Genomic DNA, 25,995 nt, shown 5'->3' with positions numbered 1-25,995 from the left:
TTTTATCTCCGATGCCCTCCTTAATAGGTGAGGTCAATTAAACCATTCCTTCCAATAAATAATTAATTTTCTTGCTTATATTGAAATGCATATTTTGGTCAAATCCAGTTGAATATAATAGCCAGAGACATCAATTTCAGTAAAAATAAATGTTATAGCCAAGATGAAGGAAGGAAGGAACCTACACAGACCAAGAAAATCATTGTCACCAAATGTGTAAATGCAACACATCCACAATTTACTTAATAAAAAGTAGGCTTGTCACTGTACCTGAATCAAATAATTGAGATTATTTACCTGTTTCTTTTGCATTTAATTAACAAGTGGTTTTAATAGGTGTTAGGAAGAAAATATTCAACAGATACACATACACACAGCTGGCTAATACTGTTGAATTTAAGAGAAAAAAATCAAATTAATAATTAACCAGTACCACCGGAAATACAAACATATCCCCATCATTGAAGTGTTCAAATGTGCCTACAAAAAATAAGGCGACTTGATGATCATGTTTAATAGAGTAAGCCATCCCAATTTTTGGTATAGACAAATGCCATCATTTAATTGTTTACTTCACAACATTTTTGCAGCTCTTCAAAAATTGTCTACAGGCTCTAGTTCACTCAAGTAAAATGGTATGAGTAATGCATTTAAAATAACTTCCCACTGTTTTACTCTTAAGAAACTATTGTTGCTTGCAGAATTCAAACAACTGAAATCCTGACATACCTCTGTGCTTTTCGAGAATCCCACTTCATAAAGGGCATTTACTCTATAGAATTAAAGTTTACCGAGTAACAAATCTAACATTGTCAAAAGCCTTGAATGTCAAAGCCAAAGCTGACAGCTCATCAGGGTTCTGCTACTTTGGAACAGGGAAAGAAAAAAAAAATGAAAATGATAAAGTAAAAGCAATCTCACCTTTGAATTTCTACATTTTTTTCTATTTGTCATAAATAACAATTTAAATATCTTCAAATGTTAAGGTTTTCTGGCTCTATGTGAAAGCATAAAAAATTCTTTTATGCATGATATGAAACAACAGAGACCAGAGTGTCTTAATTATTGCAAATTTTATTTCAAATTACCATAAAAGATTACTCTTCAGAGTAACTTATGAGATCATGCATGATGTAAACAGAAAAGTCCAAAGGAAAGAAACATTCCTGATGGCTATAACAAGTGAGCTGAAGGGACACGGAAACAGACACCAGAATTTTCTACCCAGGGCTGAAGCCTGCATGTTAGTCCTTGTGTGTCTTGACTTTTCAGCATATGGGAAAATGTAATAAGGAGAAGCAAAGATCAACAATCCAGGAGAAACTTGCCAATGGGATACATGTTTGTAGTGGTTAACTTTTTTTTTTATTACTGTTCACAGAGAAATGTAGCAAGCAGGAGATGGTGTCTGACTGAAACATCTATTTTGCAACACGGTTAACAAGGATATTAATCCTGGCAATCATAGTGCAGCTAACATCCTATTCAGAAAACTTCCTTGAGCATCATGCACAGTTCTGAACTTTTTCTTTTGCTACAAAATCCAGTAAAATAAAGTGGAAATGTTCCCAGAAGGCATTAAAAAGAATACTTTAGCTTGGGACTTTATTTTGAAAATAAAGGAAATCATGTTCATTGGAAAAATACAAAGACAAAGTAGATATGACTAAAAAAGATCACCTAAAAACCAAAAACAAAACCTAAAGAGATTAACCTCCTGTTAGGCAAAGCCTGTAAGGCAAAGAATTGTACATCCCAGATCTGTTGTTTTGTTGTTGTTTTTTCATTTCAGTCTTCAGAATTGACTTCCCATGACTAGAAATAGAAAATATATTCACCCACAGGCCAATACAGACCTTCTCTATGTACACAGTTTTAAAGAAAATGCAACATTGTTTCTTTAGTCTGGACTACGTCCCAGTGCTTTACTGTCCCCTGATGTCTAGTGACCACAAAGTAGGAAAGGTGTTGACTCTCCTTGATGGTTCATACTCTTCCTACAAGCGGAGCTACTGTGTCAGTAGCACAGTTAAAAATGAAATAACCAAACTCTCTCTACTGAAAACATTTTGTTTTATAACAACAGCATTATCTCGTGTTTCCTTAAAAGCCTGAAATGATAGAATGCCATGTTTCCGTCCCAGCGCTTGCCACTCCTGATGCTTCACACCACAGTGTTCTTTGCACATGCACTGCAATTAGAAACCTAATCCTATCTTGTATGTAGCTTATAAAAGAGGCTTCGACTCTGGAAACTGTACAGCAGATTCCACTGGGACTCAGCTAAGTCAAGCTATTGACTTTTTAGGTAATGAAAATCACAAGAATTGTGTGCTTTGGTTTCTCTGTTATGAAGGTTTACCCTATTTGAAGTATCAAAAGCCTACTTACTATGTAAGTCAATATTACAGTGGTCTTCAACCAAAGTTCACAGATACTGTCGGCTAGAGTTTGTGTGCCTAGGAGCAGTTTGCCAGAAGTTAGCTGGGCTAGGCACTGCGGAGGTAGACACTCTAAAAGCTGGTGCCCTGCACCCATCTCAAATGTCCTCAGTCTTCTAGTCTACACCAGACAATAAATCCGCAGTTGCCCAGACTGAAGACTGCAGTACATCATAGGAAAGTGTGTTGGACCTTCCAACTCTGCTTCACGTGCCTTTTCCTCTTCCATCTCACAAAATTAGTGTTCTTTCCCTCTCCTTAAAAAAAATATGCCTGTTTCAAATTTGTATTATTTTTTTCAGATGTCTAATTTCAGCTACGCTCTTTCTCTCTTTGGTCTCTTCCCGCACTTCACATGCCAGACAAATAGTTAAAAGTCTGCAAAACCAGGCAAACTTCCAAAATATTTCAAAATGAAACTGCCCTCTAGGTGACAGAACAGGAAAAGAAGGCAAAGCTTTCAGTACCAAGATCTCAACACTCTGGCTGCAAATGTGTTGGAAAATCCATTCAGATTGCTAACGCGATGGACGAGAATTTGATGAGGCGTAAGCATCCATGGGATTGACAAAACCAGCATGGCTCATGACCAAAGTAGTCCACTTGTCATAGTGCATTCTGGGTGCATTGTTAGGAAGCTGGTACCTGTCCTTTAAACTCTTTTTTCCTTGTTTAGCATTCAGAAAGTGAGAGTGTTTGAGAAAACATTCAAAATTCTGAGAATAAATATAACTGAGATTTGTTTTAAATGTCTGTCATTTGTAAAACTTACATCCTTTATACGGGGTTTATTTGTATGTAATAAAAACTTCATAAGGAATTTTTTCTGGAAAGTATTCTATATGCTAATTTGTTTAACATGTGCTTTGGCTATACAGCTACATAAGAGTAGCTTTACAAAATTCCTTCTTCAAGTATTCCCTTTAACGGTGAAAAGAAACCTCATCCTTAAGTATTTGCTCTTCTTTCCCATTGAGCCTTTGTTTCTGATACCATGTGCAGCCTGAACTACACAAAGAACAGAATGTCAGCGTTCAGATTATATTCATAAACTTCAATAAATTCGCGCATTGCATAGTGAACATGTAAACTCACAGAGAATCTACAAACGTTACCCTAGAATCTAAAAGAGGTTGCTGAAATTTTACATAATAACTTATTCTGATATTCTATTTTTTGTTACAATTTGGGCTCACTATTTTATTTTCATCCATGTGTCAACTAAATATAGTAAGTGAAAATAAGCCATAAAAAGTTAATGTCAAAAAGAATAATCTCACCTCATTCTCTAGTCTGGATTTATTTTTCCTGGGCACAACAAGCTACAAGTGTTCTGTAGTGCCTCTTTAAGATAGTGTTCAAAATTAATTTCAACAATGTGTGCTTAACATAAAGTTAACTATGTTTGCATCAAATAAAATGTTTATTAATGAAAGCTATTTATCATACAGGAAACAGCAAAGTCATTGTTACAGAGGTGACAGATGCAAAAGTGCATGCAGAGCCTTCTGGTTAAAAAGGAAGTATAGACAATAATACTAAAATTTCTGAGTTTGATCCCTAGTCTCTCATTAATGAGTAAAAGGTATTCTTTGAATTTACAATTGGAAAATGCCATTAACAGATAAGACTGATACACATTAGCAAGCAGATGAAATGGATGTTTTTGGATTTTATTTTACAGCTATTGTGCTTGACAAATGTGTGGAGTTATTTCGATAATAATTTTCTCCAAATGTGGGGAGGGCATATTACTGCCAGGTTGCTCTGGTTTTAAAACATGGTTTATCTCGCTCTCTTGTTAAAACCACATGAAGCTAAGCCTTCATTTGTGTCAGACATCATAAAGAACAGAGGTTTTGCTACCATTCAATAAGTGACACTTAAGTCTCACTCTTTCTCTCTCTCTCTCTCTCTTTCTCTCTCTCTCTCTCTCTCTCTCTCTCTTTTGGTTCAATAAACTTTTAAATGTATGATTATCATAACCTAATAGTGTCTTTGTCTTCACTGCAGTGGATTTCCGATCAAACTTTTCCCCTTCTTTTAATACTTTAGGGAATTTTCAAACGTCGGGATGTTTGGCTGTAATGCCCCAAGATTTGTTCTCCCTGAAAAAAAATCATAGTGACAATTTATTAACTACAGAGCAACTTGGCTTTTAGGGGTCTGCAATTTCTATTTAGATTTACAAATATCCACTTGTGCTCAATAGACCTGCTATTAAATCTTAATCATCTTTAAGATTTCTTTTCATGCAACTATAGATATGCTAATTTATTTTTATTCTAAAAATTGAACTGAGCCAAATCAGAGGGGCATTACTTTTATTATAAACAAGAATATTTAAGGGTAACTCAAGACTGAATCACATTTTATATACAATGGTGTGTGTATTTACTATGAATCAGAAATTTGGAAACCTAAGAACTATTTGTTTGAATTTTTTAATTGCACAGCTATTTCTTAGCTTTTACACATAGATAATGAAAACATACTAATACAAGTAAAACTTAAATAAAACTGATGGGAAATAAAACTCCTTAGATTCAAAATGGTTTATTCACACAAATTTAATAGGATATATCACAATTGTTTGGTCCATAAATATTTAGGGGAAATAGTTTCTATACAATGCATTTATCAATAAACAAAGAAACATGGACAATTTTGCTAGACCACTTACTGTACTATAAACACGAAGCTCAATATATAAGATTATTGAATTTATCAACTATATTTGAAAGAGTGCACAACTGCTTTCTATGACATGTTTGTCCCCTCTAACAGGATACACCATAAAAAGAGTTTCAGAAATAAGAGGTAAAACAGTACAAAACTAGTGAGGTGTCAAAAGGGCTTAAAACAGTTAATTTAACAAACAACACATATATCCTGATTTTTCACAAACTTACTTCCAAGTTATATCATAAGGCACATAGGAAAATTGAGTTATAATTAGTCTACTTAATAAAGTAGGTCTGTAGTACCATATATTGTTCTGTCAAAGAACAACATTTATAAGTATCGATATTTTACCTGTAAAAGTGTGTTAATAAGATCTCAGCCTTACCAAGGTTGTTTGGTCTGGTTAGTGGTAAATGCCCAAAATGTAAGAGAAATATGAAAAGTCAAGATTTAAGCTCCATAGAAGATGACCACGCTTGCGAAATATATAATGGCGATCACACTTTTCTTCTGTTACAGTGTTAACTTCTCTTCCATCATCTTTTTTTTAAAAATAAGCTACTTTCTGTGCTAATTTTCTAAAGACCCTGAGCAAAAGTTACAATAATGCACTTTAATGTGGGCAGTGAACTGTCGATATGTAACCACACATTTATACAGCCAGAAGGGCACCTTTAAATTCTATTAAATAGCCACTTCGACCACCAGAGGAGATTTAAGGGGTGCAAAAAAGTGGACAGCATGTGCAAAGTTATTCTTAACAGTTCAGTAAAGCAAGACATAGATCTTGACTTCTTTTTTATTATTATTATTATTTTAGGAAATCCACAATCTAGTTGGTTTTCTTAACGACAACAGAAGCAGATAGATGAACATTCACCACTGCCCAGACCATTTAAGATTTCACCTTAAATTAAAAGAAAAAAATGCTACTGTAAACTAGGAAATATATTCAGCTCTGCATCCACAAGGCTTCTGAGTTTATCTACTTTAAGAGTCATAACTTCACATCTGTAACGTTAAAAAGGCTTTATACATAAATCAACCCGTGACAAAATAAAATAAAGAAAAACCCAAATATTTCTCATGGTTGGTATCCATTAAGTAAGTTGGCTTTTTTTAAAAAAAATTAAGAAAAGAAACTATGTAAAATGCCAGATACAATATTATGGTACAACTGAAGCCAATTAATTAAATTATGCCAATTATTTTTACTTCTTAAAAAATTATATTTTGCTTATTTCCATCTCTCTAGGAAACACTCTTAAAATAGAAAGAATAGCTTCAGAGGCTGGCTGAGTTTTCTTTTTTCTTTCTTTTTAATGCTTTAGGAGGTCAAATAAATAGAATTTCAAATTCTAAATAGAATTTTCACAGATACACAGGGAGTTTAAGTTTGTTGTTTGTTTGTTTGGAAAACAGTAAAAAGCTGGGGGGGGGGGGCAGTTGTACAATCCTAACACCAGGAGAAGTTAGAATCCTGAGTTAGACTTCCCACCCAGTTAATCATTACTATTTAAAATTGATTTTTAACGCTTTTGTTTAATCATATCCCTCACTCAAATTAATAGTTGAAGTTTAAAGAGCCAGTAATAATACATTTGTTTTTAAATTTTTAATATGAAATTTTCTAATTGCGATATTAAAAAAACTAATTGTCTGATTCATTAATAACCTGATCACAGAAACAGGAATATAATTTGCCCATCATAACAACATTCTTTTTTTTTTTTTCCCTTCGAGATTCTGGAAATAAGTAACATACAATTTTAAGAGGCACTTATTTGAATGATTGAAAATCTCCCCTTACCAACTGAAAAAAAAAACTGATTAAAGAAAAAAGATCAAATACATCTTGTAGATAAAATACGTTCACTTAAAAGCGACAAGACTGTAAACTCTTAGCCAAGTGGTGTAGATGCTACACACCAAGCTGCTATTTTATTCCCCAAATATCTTGTGGGTTAGAAGAAGAAGGAAAAAAAAAAGTCTTGTAAATAATAAAAATAATATTAGAATAATAATAAAAGAGGAAGAATCCTTAAAAAAAAAATAAACCAATGTTAGAAAAGGTTCGTTAAGGTAGTTTGTGAGGGGCTTCCGGATTCGTGGCTGTCCATGTTAGAGGTCACAGTTGTCACTACAGTGACAGTGGGATTGGTCAGGTCTGTTAAAGTGGTCGCAGTGCCGGGTGGAGTGAGAGCGCCGCTGTCTGCTGAGGGCGGGGCCGGAAGCGACGTGCCGTCAGCTTTATCAACACCCCCATTCTCCTGCCGCAAAAGGTTCCTTCTGAATTTGGCTCGTGCGTTTTGGAACCAAACCTGCAAACCAATCCCAATTGATTTCTTTATCGATTTTTTTTTAAGTTTTTTTTTCTCTCTTCCTTTTTTCTTTCCTTTTTCTTTTTTCTTTTCTTTACTTTCTTTTTTTTTTCTTTTCTTTCCTCTATTTCTGCTTTTAAGTAACTTTTTTTTCTACTTCTTTCAAAATAAAGTAATTCAAGTAGCAGTATAGATTTATTCTTTCTTAACTCTATATATTCCTGCATTAAATGTGCCACTTGGGATAACTGATGCTGGAGCAGAAATATCACAGAAACATAGACATGAAGGCTAGGGGAAAACACACCATCCCTCGAAAGAATAGGGAAAAACTGGGTCCCTAAAAAATGTCTCAAAGTAGGAACTACTCACTTGAAGGGAATACCAGAGAGTTTAAGCTGTTCACTAGTCTGATGTCTGGCAAATGCTTACCAGATAGTCAAACTGTTCCCAGCCACAGACCCCAAACAGCCAGAGAGACACATGAAGGCAGAAAAATGTCTGCTATTTGTCACCAAAGAGAGGGACATCACAGGTCACTCACAGCAACCCTGTGTAAGCGTATAATTCTTACCATGAGTCTGGGGGAAGCAATTCAGCACCAGGAAGAACTCGGGGTTTTTAACTACAGCTCGGTAAAAAGGGAAAATTCTTCCTCTAACCACTTGTTCAGATTATCAGGCTTACTTTGGACTGTTTCAGAGCTGGGGGCTGACCATAACGTATGAATGGGCTGCTGAGAGTTTGTGGACATGGGATAGCAGATACTTGGAAAATAGGACACTAAAGCCAGTGTGAATGAACATCTTTACAGGCAATGCTCGTTTAAATAGAGCCAATGCCATTTATACAGCAGTGAGTCCTTGGAGCCCACCTCTCCATCTGTAGGGAGAATGTGAGTCCCGGATGCCTCCTTGAGTACCTGCCAGGAAGCCCCTGTAGGAAGGTAACTAAGAAAGGAGACGACTAGGTAGCAGAATAGGAAATAGCCACATCCGGGTGATTCGGGAAGAGAACTAGTCACTGTCAAGGGGAAGGGGGTAGATACGCACAAAGCCAATGACGGATGCGTCTTACCTGCAAAACTCTTTTGGTCAGGCCTGTTTTTTGAGCGAGCTGTTTGAGGTCCTTGGCATCTGGGTTGTGGTTGATGGCAAAGTAGGATTTCATGGTCCGGAGCTGGTGGTGCTTGAAGGAAGTTCGCATGCGTTTGGTCTTCTGCGAAGGTGGGTAAGGCTGCTGGTCCCGGTCCAGGTGGTCTGCCTCGTTCTCGTTACAACCTGTTGCAGATACAGTGAACAGACAACTGCTCAGTGGGAACTCCCACATTGGCTTAAGGGATGCAGGGTGTGTGTGGTGTGGTACGTCTGTCCTCATAAAGCAAAGGGCTGTGAGCCCATTGGTGAGTGGTATTTAAACAAGAAGACAGTAGTTAGGCAGCTAACCTATGCTATCTGGACACAGCTGGTTGACATAATAGGAAATATGAGCTAAATCCTTTCCTCTGTTTGATGTTTAGTAGAAAAACCTCAGGGAAAGGTAGGAAGTAAGTGTAAGAACAACCTCAGAAAAAGAAAAAGAAAAAAGAAGAACCCCTCTTGTAATGGCTTATGTGTGTCTGCACCGAGGGGTTGAGATTCACACGGTTTTTTTTTTTTCATACACGGTTTCTTGAGACAACATTTTTGCTCCCTGTTTCTTGACTCCCAGGTACTGTGAGAAGGCCCTGCTCTTTATCATGGCGAACATGGCAAACGTACATTTCAGGTCGCAAGTTTCACATTATCTAACAGCATGCACGCACGTGAGAGCATGCACACACACACACACACACACACACACACACACGAAGCTAAGGAATAATCTAAACCATGTTTTTATATTCATGGAGCTTTCTCGACCAGAAAAAAAAAAAGAACATAGTTGGAAAAATGAACAGACATGAGAAAAATGACATTTTTTAAATGTCTTAGAGAACCATAAAAGCATTGTATTTAAAGGGTTTTAGCTATAACTGGCTAGCTTGGGTTGTGCCAGGAAGAAAACGCTTTTCCCTTGGAGTCATTCTAATAAATATTTCTGAAAAAATAAATGAGTACAGCCTTGTCATTCACTCAGGCCGGAAGCATTCCCCACTGCGCACTGTTAAGACAGACTGTTGCTTTCTGTCCAGCTTGGTCCCCTGTGTTCCGGATGTGTGTGTGTGTGAATCTGGCCTAAGTGAATTTGGCCTGGCAGGAAAAGTGCAGAATCTTCTCTGCTCCTGGAAAACTCTCCTTGGCACCCAGGCCAAAATAAGTCAGACTTTAAAACCAGGGTGAAAGTCCTCATCCTCAGGATGCAAAAGTTCATCACACTTAAAGCCTTTACCTGGTTCTGCACAAGACATATGCCTACAAATGAAAACGTTTTACTAAATATTTACTGACTTACTCACCTCTGCAAATTCAAGGACATAGCTGCCTTTGGTTTTTTAAACCCTTATTCAATATATTTATCTGATGCATTTTCACATCTGACCATCCTAGTCTTCAGTGCCTTATTTAAAAATCAAACTTATCATGTCATTCTGAAGGAAAGGCTTAAATCTTGAAAAAAAAGTGAGACATCTTTTCATATTACCCCTCTCCTTCTGATTTTAAAATGTTATCTGCCTGCTAAGCTCTGGTTAGAATTTCTTTCAGATGTACCTAGCAAATCAATATGTGTATATACACCTATGTACTCAGAAATCAGCATATTTGCAGTTTTGCAGTCATCAACTGGGAAGTCTGCTTCAAATAAAGCTCATCTGGGGAGAAACTATCTCAAAAATAATAAAATGAAATGTGAACTTCTGTGTGTCCTAAAGCACAAAAATGGGAGGGTCATGAAGAGCACAGTCACGCAGAAGAGCAGGTAGGTGTTCATGAGTTCTCTGAGAGAAAGATTGCCTCATATTCTCTTTTGGATTCCCCAAGTCAAAAAAAAAAAAAAAAAAAAACAAGGCTTTGAACTCAACAAGTGGGAAATTGTAAGTGCATATTAATACAAAGTCAAATCAAATTGGGATGGTGTTCAAGCCAGATATATGCTGCCAGACTTTGAGCTTAGGCTATTTAGGCTGCCCAGAATGGGAACACATACCCAGAGATAACAGAGAGAATGTATTTTACATTTTACCCTATTTCATCCCCGTGGGGATATGTCAACTTCAAATAGTCTGCACAATTGCACTCTCAGATCCTCCAATGGATGAAACAGCATCTTGTGACTGTAAACTGCGCCATATTTCACAGCCAGATTACAAATATGCCTTCAGCAAATGGTCCAAGAGGAGCATTCCACCCACTGGAGGCTTCTTCAAGTGAGATATCATGCCCAGCCTATGAGAGCAACTTTTCCTGAACAACACACCAGCTGTGACAAGAGCACCAACTTGATGTTTAAATACCGCACTTACTTATCCCACCTCTCCCAGGATAACATTTTCTAGGAATGAATATGATTCCCAACTTAGCTATCTAGCTATTCGTCATTTGAAATGAATCTAAGGGGGAAAAAATAATCAAAATAAGATTTGAGGAAATTGCTTCTCTAACTTCGTACTTTCTGTTTGGTTTTGCTCATTGCAAACTCAGGATAGCATGTTTAATACATTAGAAAGAATTATTGGGTTTGCTGCCACATACCAACTCAGTGTGTAAGAACATGGCTCTCAGGTCTTTCTTACAATATATGATTTTCACATACCTATGTTTGTCCCTACATCATGCAACTTGATAGAGAAATCTATTACTGCCACAAGAGAAGTCAGCTTATGCCAAATTGTTTGTGTTTAGTGACAAAAAGTTTTATGTAAATTATTGTGTTCCTCCCATTTCTAAGCTTTATGGCTATTTCCCCCTAAATTATAAGAGCAAATAGCTCTCTTTGAATTGCTTCAAATCCTCACCTGCAACTACACATCTGTTGTTACTGAAGTTAATGAAAAAAGCTAAATGCTTTACATTTGGCTGCTTGGGAGATGGTCACCTATCTAAAATGCGTTTCTGCTCTGAGAGGTTCAGAACCTTCTGAGAATTAACTAATTCCTGGGAGACCACTAGGGGTCACTGCCAGGCTAATTTAACAATGTGAAATCTTGCACATTTAGAGGAAGAAAAAAAAAACTCTCGAGAGGGAGGTTTTGAGAAGTAGTAAAACTGCAGTTTCTTAGTTAATGGTCAGTTACAAGTAGGACCTACCTATCCTAGGCTGAATCCTTTCACCTCTGGAGGGCTTTATTGCAATCCAACATTTCAGATAAGCCATCTATGCTTCTTCCAAAAATATCAGCATGAAAATTTTGATTAGTATGTACAAAGAGGTAGGAACTAAACTACTGAACTCTCATTGGAAAGTGCTTACCCTGAGAAAGCACTGCTGTCTGCCAAGTTTCACAGGATGTCTGACAGTCCCTGGGTCAGGAGCATGTTTTGTGTATGTGTGTGAAGGAAAAGGAAAACTCATTGTATGAATTTACTTGGAACTCATTAATGCTGTTCTTTATGAAGCTTTACATTTCAACAGAAATGGCAGTAGAAAATGCAGCGAATGCTAAAACCTTTAAAAATGTAGGTGACTTGTATTCTTTGATGTGTCTTAACCTCGCTGACTGACCCACACACCCCTGCTCCATTGGACTGCGTGGAAAGCTAACATTAGAACCACCAACACTTTCTCTAAAAGAAGGTGATTTGGGTTTGATTCCTTAAAACCGATTCTTGCAGAGTCTCCTCACCTAATCTGAAAGAAGTGTGCAGGATCTGCTCATGCCTCTGGCAACGTCCGGGAGAGAGAGTGCACTTTAGGAAGCCTGGACCACTTTCCCGTTCCAGGGACAGCACAACTTACTCAAAGACTGAGCAGCACTAAGGGGCAAACTAGGAGTCTAAGCAGTTTTTTTTTCCCCTACTCCATTTGTCTTCAGAAAAGTAAAAACTAAGTGAAGCTAAATTCTATTATTCTGAAAGTTTCTGGGATCTGTCTAAAATAAGAAGATCCAAGGCAAAACCAAATGTAGCTAATCGGATTAAATAAAACAAGCAAACAGCTGAGCCTGCTCCCAATGTGACTAGAAATCCACACCCCTCTGGATTTCACTGTGTGCAGATTCCATTCTCTCCCTGCTAGTCCCTGCTACTATATAGTTCCTAGATAACCCTCCCTCTTTTTCTCTTTCCCCTTCTCTTCCCCTTCCCCCCTCCTCTCGCCTTCTCTCCTTTCCAGTCACAGTAGGATAGGCAGGTCGTGGTGAGTAGGTGGAAATTCCAATGCCATCTTCTATTAACAAAGAATAATTAGTGTCCTGTCTGCCTGCCTTGCCTTGAATACCATGCATCAAAGAATATGGCCTGTGCACTGGATAACTGGGCCCTAGGCAAAACCCTGCCCCAGCCTAGCAGGGGCCCTGGGGCCAAGGTACAGGCAAGCAAAGCCTCTGAAGCATTTGTCCAATCCCTGAGCTGCCATTAGCCTCTTTGTTGGTCCCTTTCCCTTGGTCCAGCCACTGCCTAGGTGTGGCCTCGCTAGAGACAGATGAGGCTTCCTTGGACTATGTACCTGTTCCCTTTCTCTCTGAGATGTCATCTCTCTATGCTATCCCAAAAAGGATTTCTCTACATTGGGAAGAGAATCCTGGGAAACAATCCCACACAGCACAGCACGTTAGGAGCACCATCCTCTAGGAGACACCTGAGAACTGAGGAGTCAGAGAAGGGCTCTCAGTTCAGATGTTCACAGTGTCTGTGACCTGGGCCAGATAGCCTGAGCTACAAGTCACATGGCAACACCAGACACTGAAAGCTGGAAGCTGCTAAGAAATGGATACCCACACTTAGCCAGTGTGCCTCTTCCAGTAGCCCAAGTGCCCTGTGTGCTGAGTTCCCAAATAGGTGTGGCTCAAAGCATGGGAAATCAGAGCAGTCAAATTCCTTTGGGCTCTCCAAAACCAGTCGGGACTTTTCTAGAACCCCCTTGTCCCTCTGTGCTTACTCTGAGTAAAAGCTCAGGTCTTCAAGGTCTGCCCACATCCTGACCTTGAGGATGGGAGGTGGGGATAGGCTATGAACAATAAGAAACCTCACTTGAGTGTGAGGCAGCTTGATAGCTAATAGCTGTATCCTCCAAAGCAAGGGAGTCTTTGGGGACTGTTGCCTGTACTTTGTTTTGGGTTGGGAGAAGGCTGGCAGTGGGGGAGGGCAGACAAACAGCCTGAGATAACCCTCAGCCATCCCAGTGGATTTGGCCAGGAGATTGGGCTGGTTATCTGAGGTCTAGATGACCAGCAGATCTATCAGGCAGGGAGTGAAGAGGTTAGGTGAATACCGGAGGCTACAGAGGCACAGCTGGCTCAGCTGTGCAAAGTGAGGCCCCTCACCCCCACCCTACAGTTGCTCTTTGCCAAGATCAGACATTCAGCTTTTCAATACCCTTGCCAACTATGTTGCTGATTAACTTTGGGCTGGTGACCACAGCCTCTGCCCCCTCTAGACAGAGTGGAGCTGGGCTCTGAAGTCTTTCTTTTTCCCCCTATTAACTATTTAGGAAAACCTCCTCCAGGATCTATAATTTGGCTCCAACAAAGGAATTGCCCTGAGGCTGTTTTGCTCCAACTGAGAGCCAGAAACTAATGGGCTCATTAACTAATGGGCAACAAGGATTTGGCTTTGCCTGTTTGGGGGAAGTCACTTCAACCCCATGGTTATCCCTCCCTTCCCCCCCCCCAAGCTCACTAACCAATAGCCCATCCTCTCTCTCCTCCATCCCGCCTGCTTCTTTCTCTTCCTAGGACTGAGAGGGGAGTGTGGTGAAAGCAAGGTCCTGTTAGGCAAAGCACTGTCTTGGCCACCTGGTTGTGGAGTAGAACTGGCACTGCCAAATCCTCCTCCAGCAGCGTGAGAGCTGAGATGTCGGGGTGAGTATGGTTTAGGGACCCACCTGAGTTGTAATTCACGATGTCCACTCCCAGAGCTGGGCTCTTCCGCTTCCGGGGCCGCCCCTTCTGCACTGTGCCCGTGCCATTGAAGTAAGGCAAGGCCAAGCCACCGCTCTTGGCCGCCAGCTCGGTGTAGCTCAGCTGAGGTGGATATTCCCCTTGCAAGAGGGTCTCGAAGTGTGCGCGGCAGTACACCAGGCTGTCCTTCATACCGAAATGGTCGCCCGTGGTCAAGGTCTTGTTGCAAGTGGAGCAAGTAAAGCAGCTCAAGTGATAGACAGAGTCTCGGGCACGCATGACCATCTCAGAGGCAGAAATGCCAAGGTGGCAGCGGGCACATCTCTGCACAGAGAACCTTCTGGAAGCAAAAAGGAGGGTCAGGGAGCCAGCTGGTATAAGGAAGACCTATCTCCCACTCGCAGCAACACCAGGGCTTAGTCTCCAGGGGCCAAAGACTAACTTGGAAGTGCTAGCCGAGGACCACTTTGGCTATTAGCTTTATTTGCTCAGTGACCTATTCTGGTTCTGGTGACCGAAGACAAAAGCATCCTTGCAGTAAAGTCCGAAGAGCCAGGAACTAAGCTTCAATGTTTTTTTTTTAAGCCAACAAACAAAACTCTGAACTGGCCTACTCACAGCTCTTTTGAAAGAATATTAAATAGCAATGCAAAATGAAAATACCGGGTCTTATCAATGACCAAATAGTAGCACTTCTGGCAATCCCAGAAAATGGTAATTTTGCAGAAGAAAAGTTATTCTTTTAGCACCCCTCCTGCTTTGGCTTATAGGGGAGCTAGGTCACATCCACATGTCCATATCTTTCCCAACCTGCTCAGATTTTTGCTGTTGTTTTTGTTTGCTTGTTTTGGTTAGTTTTGTTGATTTTTGTTGTTGTTGTTTTCATCAATCTGGGTCTGCCTAGCCATTGGGGGGGGGGCAGTGGCCTCTGACTTTTTATTGTCATTGACCTGGTTTCTGCTGCCTGGGCCAACAGTGGGGGAAGTTGACCAATTCGTATTAAGGGAGACCAACAAAACAACACAGCAACAACGAATCTTGTCTTATTCGCCTGAGACGCGTCCATTTCCTCTTCTTCCAGACTTCCCCAGCAGAGCTGGGAAGAACTGGTATCCCTGAGGTAGCTCTCTACACCCTGGGATCCCCCTTGCCCACCGTGACCAATGGAGTATGCACATGTGTAATAAATTTCCCCTATCTCAGAAACAAAACAAAACAAAACAAAACAAACAAAAAACTATACCCTGATAGGGGGAGAAGATGGGGACAGAGAGGTGACTCCGAATTCCCGCAGGTGGCTCTACCAGGTGTATGGATCAGAGGAGTGTGTGAATGGGGTGGGGGGGGGCGCGGGGGGAGGGAGTACCTGTAGTAATCCTCCTTGCAGTAAATGCTACCGTCCTTGGCAAAGCAGGTGAGTTCAGACTCCAGGGCCAGCTTACATTCACAGCACTTCAGGCACCTAAGGTGCCACTGCTTGTCTACAGCCAGCAGATAGTACCTGTCGGAGATCTTGCCCCCGCAGCCGGCGCACAGAGCGGGCTTCTCCGGGCTCAGCGGAGGCATACCCTGTGAAACAAGCACGAGGCAAGGCTGAAGGGGGTTCCGGGGGCCGTTGCCACACAACTCAGGTCCGCTTTGGCAGAACAAATCCCTAGCGCAGAATGTAGCATGTAGCGCGTCGATGCCAGGGGCCTCAGCACACAAAAGCAAAAGTGGAGGAAACAGTTGCCATTTCTCTCTTTTCAACAACTAGCTCCCTTCCTTAGCCTCTCGATCCTCCTGGCCCCGTGAACCTAAAAGTATCTTGACAACTTGGGCTTGCTTAGAGCCTAGTGAATGTTTTAATACGCAGCCCAGAAGCAGATCAACTAGGGCTAAAAATTTGTGACTTTCAAACAATACACAAAATAAAACAGAAACTATTAGTGAGAATAGAACGAATTCTCAAATACACGGTTTTCTTTTTTACATAAACAATTCTATTTTTATAGGCGGAATAATTGGCCGGCATTGTTGTAATTCAGACGTGCTTAGCAGATCTTGCTGTTCTCTTAGTTCAAGGCCGTCGCCCTGACCCTGGTAAGGAAGAGAAGTGTCTGTCCTGAAGGAAGGACCCTCATCCATTCTTTTCTACACATTCACTCTTTTTCTCTAGCCGGCATAAACTACACAAATATTTCTCTTGAAATTTCGATTCAAAAACTAAGATCTAGGTCCCAAATGAGGCTAGCTAAGGCGGCAAAATTCACTCTGAGGTTCCCAGTCGAATTTGGGCGTTGCTTTTTTTTTTTTTTTAAATAAAACAGCCACGAAAGATGAAAAGAAGTTCATCGCTGTACCCTTTCTTTCCTCAGACTAGCAGAAATAATCCGGGCTTCCCCGACTACGTTTTGGCCGCATGGGAAGGTTAAGCTTCGCTTTTTACTCGGATTCTCACTAAATTAATGGTGCAAATGGCGATAGTGGGCTATTTAACGAGACCCAAAACCTCGCTGACTGGCTAGAGCCGTCTTTGGTCAGTTTGAGCTGCGGTCCCCGCTGTGATACCGAGGGTCTACACATCACTGTTCATCCGGAATCATTTCCGCAGACTTCCGTAGTTTTCTTCCTCCAATCCGTAAGTGGAAAGAGGAAATGCTTAGGTTACTAGTAATTTCACGAAGACCATAACTGCCATTACGAATAGTAACAGCGGACGCAGTTGATTGCTTCTCTTAGGATTGTAGAGTACGTGTTATTTATTGCTTTTAGACTAGGGGCAGCTCCTTCTTATTTTTATTTGATTTCTCGCTACACACGACACCCGCCGGGTAAGGAAGAGAAACACAATTTTGTGACCAGGGTAGCTGAGCGGGCACATCACAGCCCCTTACAATCTCTGTGTTCGAGTACTGAACTACAGGTCTCCCAAGAATGGGAAACGGACCAGCGCGTCAGAGTCCGAAGGTCTGGTCTTCCATCCCAGAGACTGGGGGGTCTCATGGCTCCACCTTGTCCCAGACGCCAAGTCTGCAAGCGGTCCCCTAGTACCTGCATCAAGGTTTGCCCGCAGCGCAGCGCAGCGGATTCCACCGAGGTGCGGGAGACTGAAGTTTGGGGCTGGAAGGGAGCACGCCCGCTCCTTCCAAGGCCCGCTGCCCTGCCGGCTGGCGATCAGCTAATATACAAAGGCTTGGGAACCCAGGACTGCAGCATGCAAGACACCTCGATTCGGAAGGGAACCTCGCCTAGCAAGAACACCTCAGGAGAAAACCCTGCATTTCTTGCAGACATCCCTAGGACCCTCCATCCCCAACCTGAGCGGCCGGGAGAGACTAACAGTTTCCCTTGCGCTGCGCCGGGGCCGGTCCTTACCGCGTCGCGGCCGTTGAGCTGAGTGCCTTTGGCCAGGCGGGCCTCGGTCTTGGATCTGCGCTCCATCTCCTCCATGATACCTTGGATGTGGCCTCCGGAGATTCCGTGGAAGAGCATGGCTGGGGGGCGGAAAGGACACGAATTGTTTTCGGCTCGGCACCCCACTATTTCCATAAACACACGCCTGGGGCTCTCAGTTCATTCGAGTGAAGAAGCAAAAGTGACCGCACAGAGCTGCGCGGTGGAGAAGCGTACTGTGCGTGGGGACAGGGACAAGAGAGAAAAGAAGAAAACGACAGACTACAGAATAGATCTACTTAAGAGGGAAAAGATCCGGGTCAAAAAAAAAAAATCGACGAGGAAAGCGAGACGGGGTGGTTGTCCAGCGTTTCCCAGAAGGAGATGTACAGAAAACAAACAAACGCGGACGGAAGGGAAAGCAGGCGAATCTTACTGCAGTGAGAGATCGAGTTACTAATGAAAAACAACTGCCGCTAGGTGGGGAGGGGGGACGACAAAATGTAAGAAAGAAAGGAAAATAGTTTTAAACACAAAGAAAGAAAACGAAGTGCTATATTCAGCGGTCCCTGGCTGCCTGCAAGTTCCCAGTGCCTGTAGGTTGGGTTGGGGACTGCTCCTGCCAGAGCTGTGTCCAATTTGTTAAGAGACTAAAGCCAGCCCATTTTTGATAATTTAGTAGGAGGAGTCCTCTCCCTGGAGCTGCCACGGATTTTTATTCAGACAACAAAGACCTGTCATACCTCCTCTCAACCCCCTGGTGATGGGCAAGCAGGGACAAACATTACAAAGGGGTGGGGGACTGGGGAGGGGAGGCAGAAGGAGGCCTTTACCCCCACCCCACACGCGCGCCTGCACACACACACACACACACACACACACACACACACACACACACACCCTCAAGAACACATCCTTCCAAGAGTTCTCAACAGTCTTGTTTTAAAGGGGTAAAGGAGGTCTTATTGTCAGCGTCCTGCACGCAGCGGGAGGCAGGGGCAGCCTAACTTGATCCTAGTTCACCCGACCCCCAGGCGGGGTTGCACAGAAGAAGCTGCAAACCTTGAGTTTTCTTCTCGTCCACAAACTTTTTTTTTTTTAAATACCCAGTTTACAAAGCTGTCACCAGAAATTTATTTAAAAAAAAAAAAAACCCGCAGACTTTGAAGCACTCCGCGGAAATGGAGCTTTTAATTCGTGCTCCATTCCTTCCTGTCCCTTCTTTCTCAACACACTTTTTAAAAGTACTCTCCCGACAGTGGTCTGCTCGCCTCACCTCCCTGGCAAGTGCCACCAGGCTCTGAGGCGGTCTCCAAAATGAAAAGGGGTGTAGGGAACCAACTATTTTGGGGTTGCTCTTTTACCTAATTCTAGATTGAAGGTAAACCTTTGGAGAATCTAGAGTCCCGTTTGGAATTTGTCGACTTGAGCTGGGAGAGCTGGGGATCGGACCTGGGTAGGGCCAGGCATTGGCCGCTTGCATTCAGCACACTTCGGAGAGTGTGAAAGAGGCTCCGGGTGGAGGCGGGGAGGTGAGAACTAACCCGCAGGATGGCAGACTGCTCCTCACAAGAGATGGCATTGTTCTGTCGCCCACTGTTCTCGTTAGCCGGCCCTTCCCCTCCCTCTGGACCCATTAAAGTGTGTCCACAATACTCTGATAGTGTGGGTTCACCGAAACTGCTAGAAAAGTGCTAGGATCACCGCGACTTGAGAAGCGGAGACGGGAACTTAATCCGAAGGAGAAGAAAGCCTAGCCGCCCACCCCACCACCACCACCCTCCGCCCCTTTCTTCTAGTCGCCAGCCTCTGTTTCCCCACCATTCGACCGCCTTGCTGAGGAACCGCGTGGCTTCTGTCTAGACACCCAGAGCAGCAGCCCCCGCAGCAGGCCGACTTCCCTCCACCCAGGCAGTTCCACGTGGAATTTTAGCCCAATCTGAAAGGAAGGCTGAGAAGAAACCAGGAAAAGAGAGCAGTAGTGGAAAGGAAGAAAGGACTGAATAAAATAAGAGAGCTGATGAGCAGGGGACTTTGGAAGGAGGGAGGGCAAAAGGGGACTTGAAAGGGGAAGGAAGGAAGTGAAAGAGGAAGGAAGCCAAGGGGTAGGAAAGCCAAGAAGGAGGAAACAACCCTTGGAGCAGCAGTCTAACTTCCTGTCCCAAAGTTTCTATTTCTGAGGCTCCTGGAGTCTTCTCTTCCATGAAACGCAAGCCTCCTCTGTTTCCTCATGAACCCCCCCCCCCAGGGTCAAAAATAATGTTATTTGCAGACTGGTTGCTTTTAAGGTCCTCTGGGTGCCAGAATACAGCTCATAAAACACAATTTCACACACACAAAAATGAAGCCAATCAAGTGAACTAAGTTGGAGAAACGTGCCCCCCCCCCATTTTGGCAGCCCTACCTGACAGCAGGATGGCTATTTACTGTAAGTAATGTAATTAGTCCCTTTGGATGCAAATCAACGAGCTCATCAAACCCACGTGCACACCAAGGGCCCCAAGGAGTGGCTCGGGCAGGGGCCCTTTCAGGGACAGCAGGCAGCAAGTCCTCTCACAAAGGGGCAGACTGCCTTGATACAAGGCAGCAGTTACACTGACTCACAACCTGAGGAGGAGGAGGAGGAGGAGAAGGAGGAGGAGGAGGAGGAGAGAGGTGGGATCTACCCAAAGAACCAGTCAATTAGCCCAAGAAAGCTAGAAGCAAGTAAATACAGGACTGTGGTACTACTGCTCTACCTAGTTTTGCCCCTAAACCTTTCCCACTTTCAAATAGAAGTGTTCCGCTGTTGGATTTTGGTCTGTCCGTCAAGAATAGAAGAAGAAGAAGAAGAAGAAGAAGAAGAAGAAGAAGAAGAAGAAGAAGAAGAGGAGGAGGAGGAGGAGGAGGAGGAAGAGGAAGAGGAAGAAGAAGAAGAAGAAGAAGAAGAAGAAGAAGAAGAAGAAGAAGAAGAAGAAGAAGAAGAAGAAGAAGAACTCATAGGGAAAGTCATAGCTTTAGGAAGAGTGACTAGGAAAGCCAACCCCAGACATCTTGTAAGCCTGCATCCATCCATTCATTCATTCAGTCCACTTTCTCTATACATATCATTAAATCATCCCTGAGGACAAGCACAGGAGAGCATCTCCTGCAATCAGCCTCCTAGCTGAAAGCTAGCCAGAACTGTTCTTTACTATAAAACTCAGGTTATAAGTTTCAGGGCCTATGGGCATTGGCCACCTCTATAAAAAAGCCAAACTGCCAAGAATTTTCTTGCTCTGAGAGTGCAGGAAGTCTTTGGAAAGGTGGAAATGGGGCAGGGGTCTGGTGGAGTTTGGGAGGGTCCTAGTTAGCTCTGGGGGGAAACAGCTCCTCAGAGCTCTAGCCCACCCTCCTCAAAAAGATGCCTTAAAGTAGTGGAGGGGTGAAATGGCCTAAGAACTAGAGGTGTCACACAGAATACACTAAGCTTTTGTCTAGGGGCCCACCTCACTCCCGCTCACTCAAAGGACTCTCGGGGACTTAAAAAGAGAAAGATCCAGGTAGCTTTGCCAAAAACAAAAACAAAAACACTCCTTTTAGCCAGGAAGAGTGTTTCTCTTTCTCCCAGCTCCCAGCTGAACAGCTGGCACATGTTCCATGAAAGTTAGAATACTAGCAAGTTCAGTTTCAGAGGCTAAGACCTCACCTCCATCAACAGGACAGGTGCATGGTATGGGAGCTGTCTAGCAGGCATTCCCAGCAGCATCTGGAGTCTTCTTTCCAAACCCAAAGTATTTAACGACAGGTAGTGGGGCAGATCCCTGGCCTGGAACTGCCCCTCTCCCAGCAAAGGCAATCTACTGTGCTCTTTCCTCTTCTGTGGCTATCGGTAGGGCTATTGTTACAACTTTCAACAGAGTGGGAGTCTGAATTCTGATGAGACTGAGAAGATTTTAGATTTAGATTTACCAGATTACAGCGTTTTCCAGAGGGCAGAGGACACTGAAAGGCCATTGTTTGGGTTCAGGTAGTCTCACCTGGGGAAAGGTCCCTGGTTTAGTAGGCTCCTGAGGGAGCAGGGGCTAGGAGAGGAAAGGTAGAGGCGCCCTGGATTGCTGCAATAAATAACTTCATGGATTTTTGGCTTCAGAGAGAAAAATGACCCAGCAAATAAATGCTCATAGTGACCATTTTGGTGACCATGATCCAATGCTTGTAAGTTTGCCCATTAGAAAGTTAGAATTCCTTTCCTTCAGACCCTAAGAATACTGATGGTTGGAAAGATGAAGAAATTGTCTAGATTCTGGCACGTGGAGGTATCTCAACAGCCAAGAAAAATCAGAGATCTTATGAAGCTAGGAGCCCTGCTTTTATTGGTGGCTCCATCAGGTCTTGGATGACAAGGCTGCTCCGTGTGTTAGAGGTGAGCAAATGGACCACAAGTGCCCAGAGCTTTCTCTGGACAGCCTAGACAGCTCTTCCTAAGAGAAAACCTTCTCCCAAACGATGCTGGCAGGTCCAGTCTGCTTCTGCTTCAGAGAGCACCTCAGACTCAGTCGAACAGTAAAGCTTTCCTCAAGACAAATGCAAGTGAACCTTCAGAGTTGTAGCTGTTGGAGTTGGAGGGCCTAGGAGGCGGCACCCCACTGCCACACTGGCACTGTTGCCGGCTGCTCTCTGGGACCATTGACTATGCAGGGTTGGGGGGGGGAGGATGTTTCACACGCTGTTAGTACAGGAACATCTGCGGCCACAAAGGCCCATATCTACTGCTTACTATCTTCAAACCTGTGTTCTTGACTCTTGCCCTACCCCCATCCTCAACAGGGCTACCACCTAGTCTAGAATCTCGTGCTTCTGAAACTTGAAGGCCTTTTACCGGAAGCTTGCGGTGCCGGTGGCCCTCAGAGGCCCCCAAGTAAACAGTATAGTCTACACAGCACAATGCATTAGAGACAACACAAACAAAAATATGTGTAAGATACGTTGCCATTCAAGCCCTTATAAGGTACTTGCTTCCGGGGGAGCCCCGCAGAGGGTCACAAGTCCCTCCTGCCTGTGCTTTCTGAATGCCCAGTGACACTCGGACCTGCCCAGAGCCCAGACCCCTAGACTTCAAGGAAAGTCAATGGCATTCGAAAAGAGCCAAGCACGCGCAGGGCCAGAGGGGAGGGGTGGGGTGGGGGGGTGTTCCGGGAAATCCTGAGGCAAAATCTTTTCTAGCCTCACAAGCGTAGCTTAATTTTAATACAAATATTCAACGAAGGCGGGCTAGATCACATGCAGGGACACACACACACACACACACACACACACACACACATACGCCACAACACACACACACACACATACACACACACACACACACACACACACACACACACACACACACACACGCTTACGCTCTTACCTGGAACACACGCGGGCCCAAGAAAAATACCGACGAACCTGGCGCGAACTCACCTGCCTCTAGGGTGGTACCGTTCAGCATTCTTACTGCAAGAGGGGTGCGTCCCAGCAGCGGTTGCGCTGTCAGAAAAAGAAAACCTGCTGTGTCAGCTAGACGTTACAGCCTCAAGAACCTTCTCCCCTTGGCGGAGCTGGTCTCAACCTTTTGTCTGCTGAGAATTGGGGGCCTCCGCGGTTATGGCCAAGCTTAGCTTCCCTTCCAGAGTTCCAGAGACTCCCTGGGCTCGGCGCGCCCCGGGAAAGCACTCCCCACTACGCGGGACCAAACGGGATGTTACCTTAATGTCCCAATGTCAGATGATCCTCTCAAGAATTTGATTCTTGGAGATGTGGTGGCCAGAGGTGGCGGTCAGAGGTGCTGGCCGGCCAGTCCCCACGTATCTGTTAATCAAATAAACAAGCCAGCGAATGAACAGGGGTTCTCTCTCTCTCTCTCTCTCTCTCTCTCTCTCTCTCTCTCTCTCTCTCTCTCTCTCTCTCTCTCTCTCCCCTCCTCTCCTCTCCTCTCCCCTCTTCCCTCCCCCTTCCTTCCCTCTCCCCTTCCTTCTTTCCCTCCCTCCTTTCTTCCCTCCCTCCTTCCTTCCTTTCCTCCTCCCTTCCTTCCTTCTCTCTTCCCGTCTATCCCCAGTATTGACCTGAATCTCTCACCTCTGACCTTCAGCCTCCTCCACCTGTCTTTTATTTTCTGTTTATGCTTTCTCAAATCGGAAAAGGCGGGGGTGGGGGTAGCAGAGGGCTCAGCCTCCGGCCAGTGCCCCCGACACCAGTTCTGAGGCCACGCTCAGCCCTGCAAGCCTCTCAATAATCCGAGGAGGTGTTAATGGAAGACTGGGATGCAAGGGAACCTCATAAAGCCAGAAGCATCCCAAGGCTTGGGCGCAGCCGGGGTGGAGGGGTGGAGAGATGGGAGCTGGAGCCCCCCCCCCCCGCAATGCGCCCTGGGCTTCCGGACCCCTAGCCTGCCTTTGCCTGCCTGAAGGTGGTACCTAAAAAATGCTGCCGCTAGCTGGTGCCTAATGCATAGATAGCGAATGGGTGGTAGCTTTTGGGGGAACTGGGCTAAGCTATTGATTGCTTACACCATCCCCGCTTTCCTCTCTATCTTTCGCTCAGCGTCGATGCTCCGAAGCCGGGCACTGGAAACCCTGCAAGTTGGAGCGTTCTGCACTGCCTTTGTGACCGATCCAAGAGGGGGCCCAAGACACCTGTCTCTTTTGAGTCCCTACTAAACAGCAAGGGCTGAGATTAACCTTCTAGAAGGAAACCTGCACTCAGCCCCGGGTAGACAGCTATTTCAGGGATGCTTTGGGACCCGGGACGGGCGAGGACCCTATTACCTGGTCTCAGGTTCTGCTAGGGCTGCGTAGACCCGGGTTCCCTCGAGTGGCTGGGAAGTGGAGAAGAATCAGAAGCCAGACCTATGGCCAATTATTTACTCCCCACTCCCCACTCCCCACCCAGTGAGCCCCTTGCAGTCGGGGTTAGGGAGGCGGGGGATTAGGCTGGGCTCCCGCGCCAGTAGGGACGGAGGTGTGAGCGGAGAGATTGGCAGCTCCGGAACGCCGGTCAGCGCCGGCGCCTCCCTCCCCCACCCGTCTGCTCCCCAAAGCCCGTGCGTTCTTAGAGGCCCCTTGACTTGGCACGGGCCAAAGTCTGGAAGGGCTGAAGGCATTTGTGTGCCTCGAAGCCACCAGGCACGGAATTATGCGGGTGTGGAAACCAGCCAGTTCCACAAGCTCTCCACAGTTTGGGGGCTTTAAGGGACAGCTCAGGAATGGCAAATCCCAGCCCCCCTCCCACGCGTGCTCATTCTGCGCACCCCACACTGCAGAAAATCTCCCTGGGGACTACGCCTCGGGTTCTACTAGCCTTAGTGAACTAGTCCCTTTAGCCTACCCGCGTTTGCCAGGCTCACCCCGGTCTATTCAGCTAATTTTTTCTATTGTACCCTCCTGGAGGGGGACGAGACTCTGGCATTCAGCTTTTATGCTTACCTTTAACTAGGAACTCTTAGCTGTTCTGGAGTTCTGTTCTATGCAGCGTCTCTTAACTTCTTTGGGTAACGGTTTCAGGTATTTGATAAGGATATATGGGGGCACGCGCGCGCGCGCGCGCGCACACACACACACACACACACACACACACACCAGAGAGGGAGGGGAGAGCTTTCCCCCCCTTGAAAGGACAGAATCATTTTGGAATCCGAAGTACATCTTAACTATTGTAGGAGAGTGAAAAAGTAACACGGAGCTTTTAACTCTCCACCAGTGACAGATGCCAGCTCACAAGCTTCAGCCATCGGTGGAAGGTAGAGAAGATGAAGTGGCTGAAACAGGCGAGGAGTGAAGGGCGGTGAGGAGGGGGCAAGGTTCCTTTTGGGCTGACCTGGAGCCCCGCGACTTCTAACAGCTGGGGAACCCATGTAGCAACTGTCATTCATCGGGTAGGTAGAGGGCCTCCTTCCCTAATCTTGTCTGGAGGTGAATCAAAGCCCTACCAATTTTTGATGTTAGGACTTTGTTGAGCAAAGGACTTTGGGGGAAAAAAAACCCGCCTTTGGAGAGGGACACTTTGCTGAAAGAAAGACCCATGGTGGAGCCAATGAAAACTTTAGGATCTCATCTGTTGTAAACACTGTATTTGGAACTTCGAGTTTTACTTGAAAAGATACAATTCTCCCTTTTCACGACCTTCTTAATCAGGGGGGACAGTGCAGCTCCTGAAGAGAGAGGAGTGTGCATTACACAGCTAGGGAGGGTCTTCTCCC

General features: G+C 44.2%; 1 protein-coding gene across 7 annotated transcripts; it reads right to left on the bottom strand.

Annotated features, from left to right (window-relative positions):
- Positions 1–1,133: 1,133 nt before the first annotated feature.
- Positions 1,134–24,645, bottom strand: LHX9 (LIM homeobox 9). Of its 7 annotated transcripts, none has more exons than XM_084783935.1 (8): positions 24,566–24,645; positions 23,507–23,609; positions 23,223–23,288; positions 17,781–17,899; positions 15,790–15,992; positions 14,408–14,763; positions 8,525–8,727; positions 5,011–7,447 (listed from the first exon to the last, which is right to left on the bottom strand). In XM_084783935.1, exons 3-8 carry the CDS (start codon positions 23,248–23,250, stop codon positions 7,190–7,192), a joined length of 1,167 nt encoding a protein of 388 aa, XP_084640061.1. In that variant the 5' UTR covers positions 23,251–23,288; positions 23,507–23,609; positions 24,566–24,645; the 3' UTR covers positions 5,011–7,189. The 7 variants fall into 7 exon arrangements, with proteins under 7 accessions (XP_084640064.1, XP_084640063.1, XP_084640061.1 ...); XM_084783934.1 differs by lacking the exon at positions 24,566–24,645 and adding an exon at positions 23,877–24,110; XM_084783938.1 differs by lacking the exons at positions 5,011–7,447; positions 24,566–24,645 and adding an exon at positions 1,134–4,549 and having other exon boundaries at positions 23,507–23,649.
- Positions 24,646–25,995: the final 1,350 nt, after the last annotated feature.

Source organism: Acomys minous, assembly GCF_964271855.1.
Source record: "Acomys minous genome assembly, chromosome: 1".
NCBI lineage: Eukaryota > Metazoa > Chordata > Mammalia > Rodentia > Muridae > Acomys > Acomys minous.
This window is presented reverse-complemented; position numbering and strand designations above follow the sequence as displayed.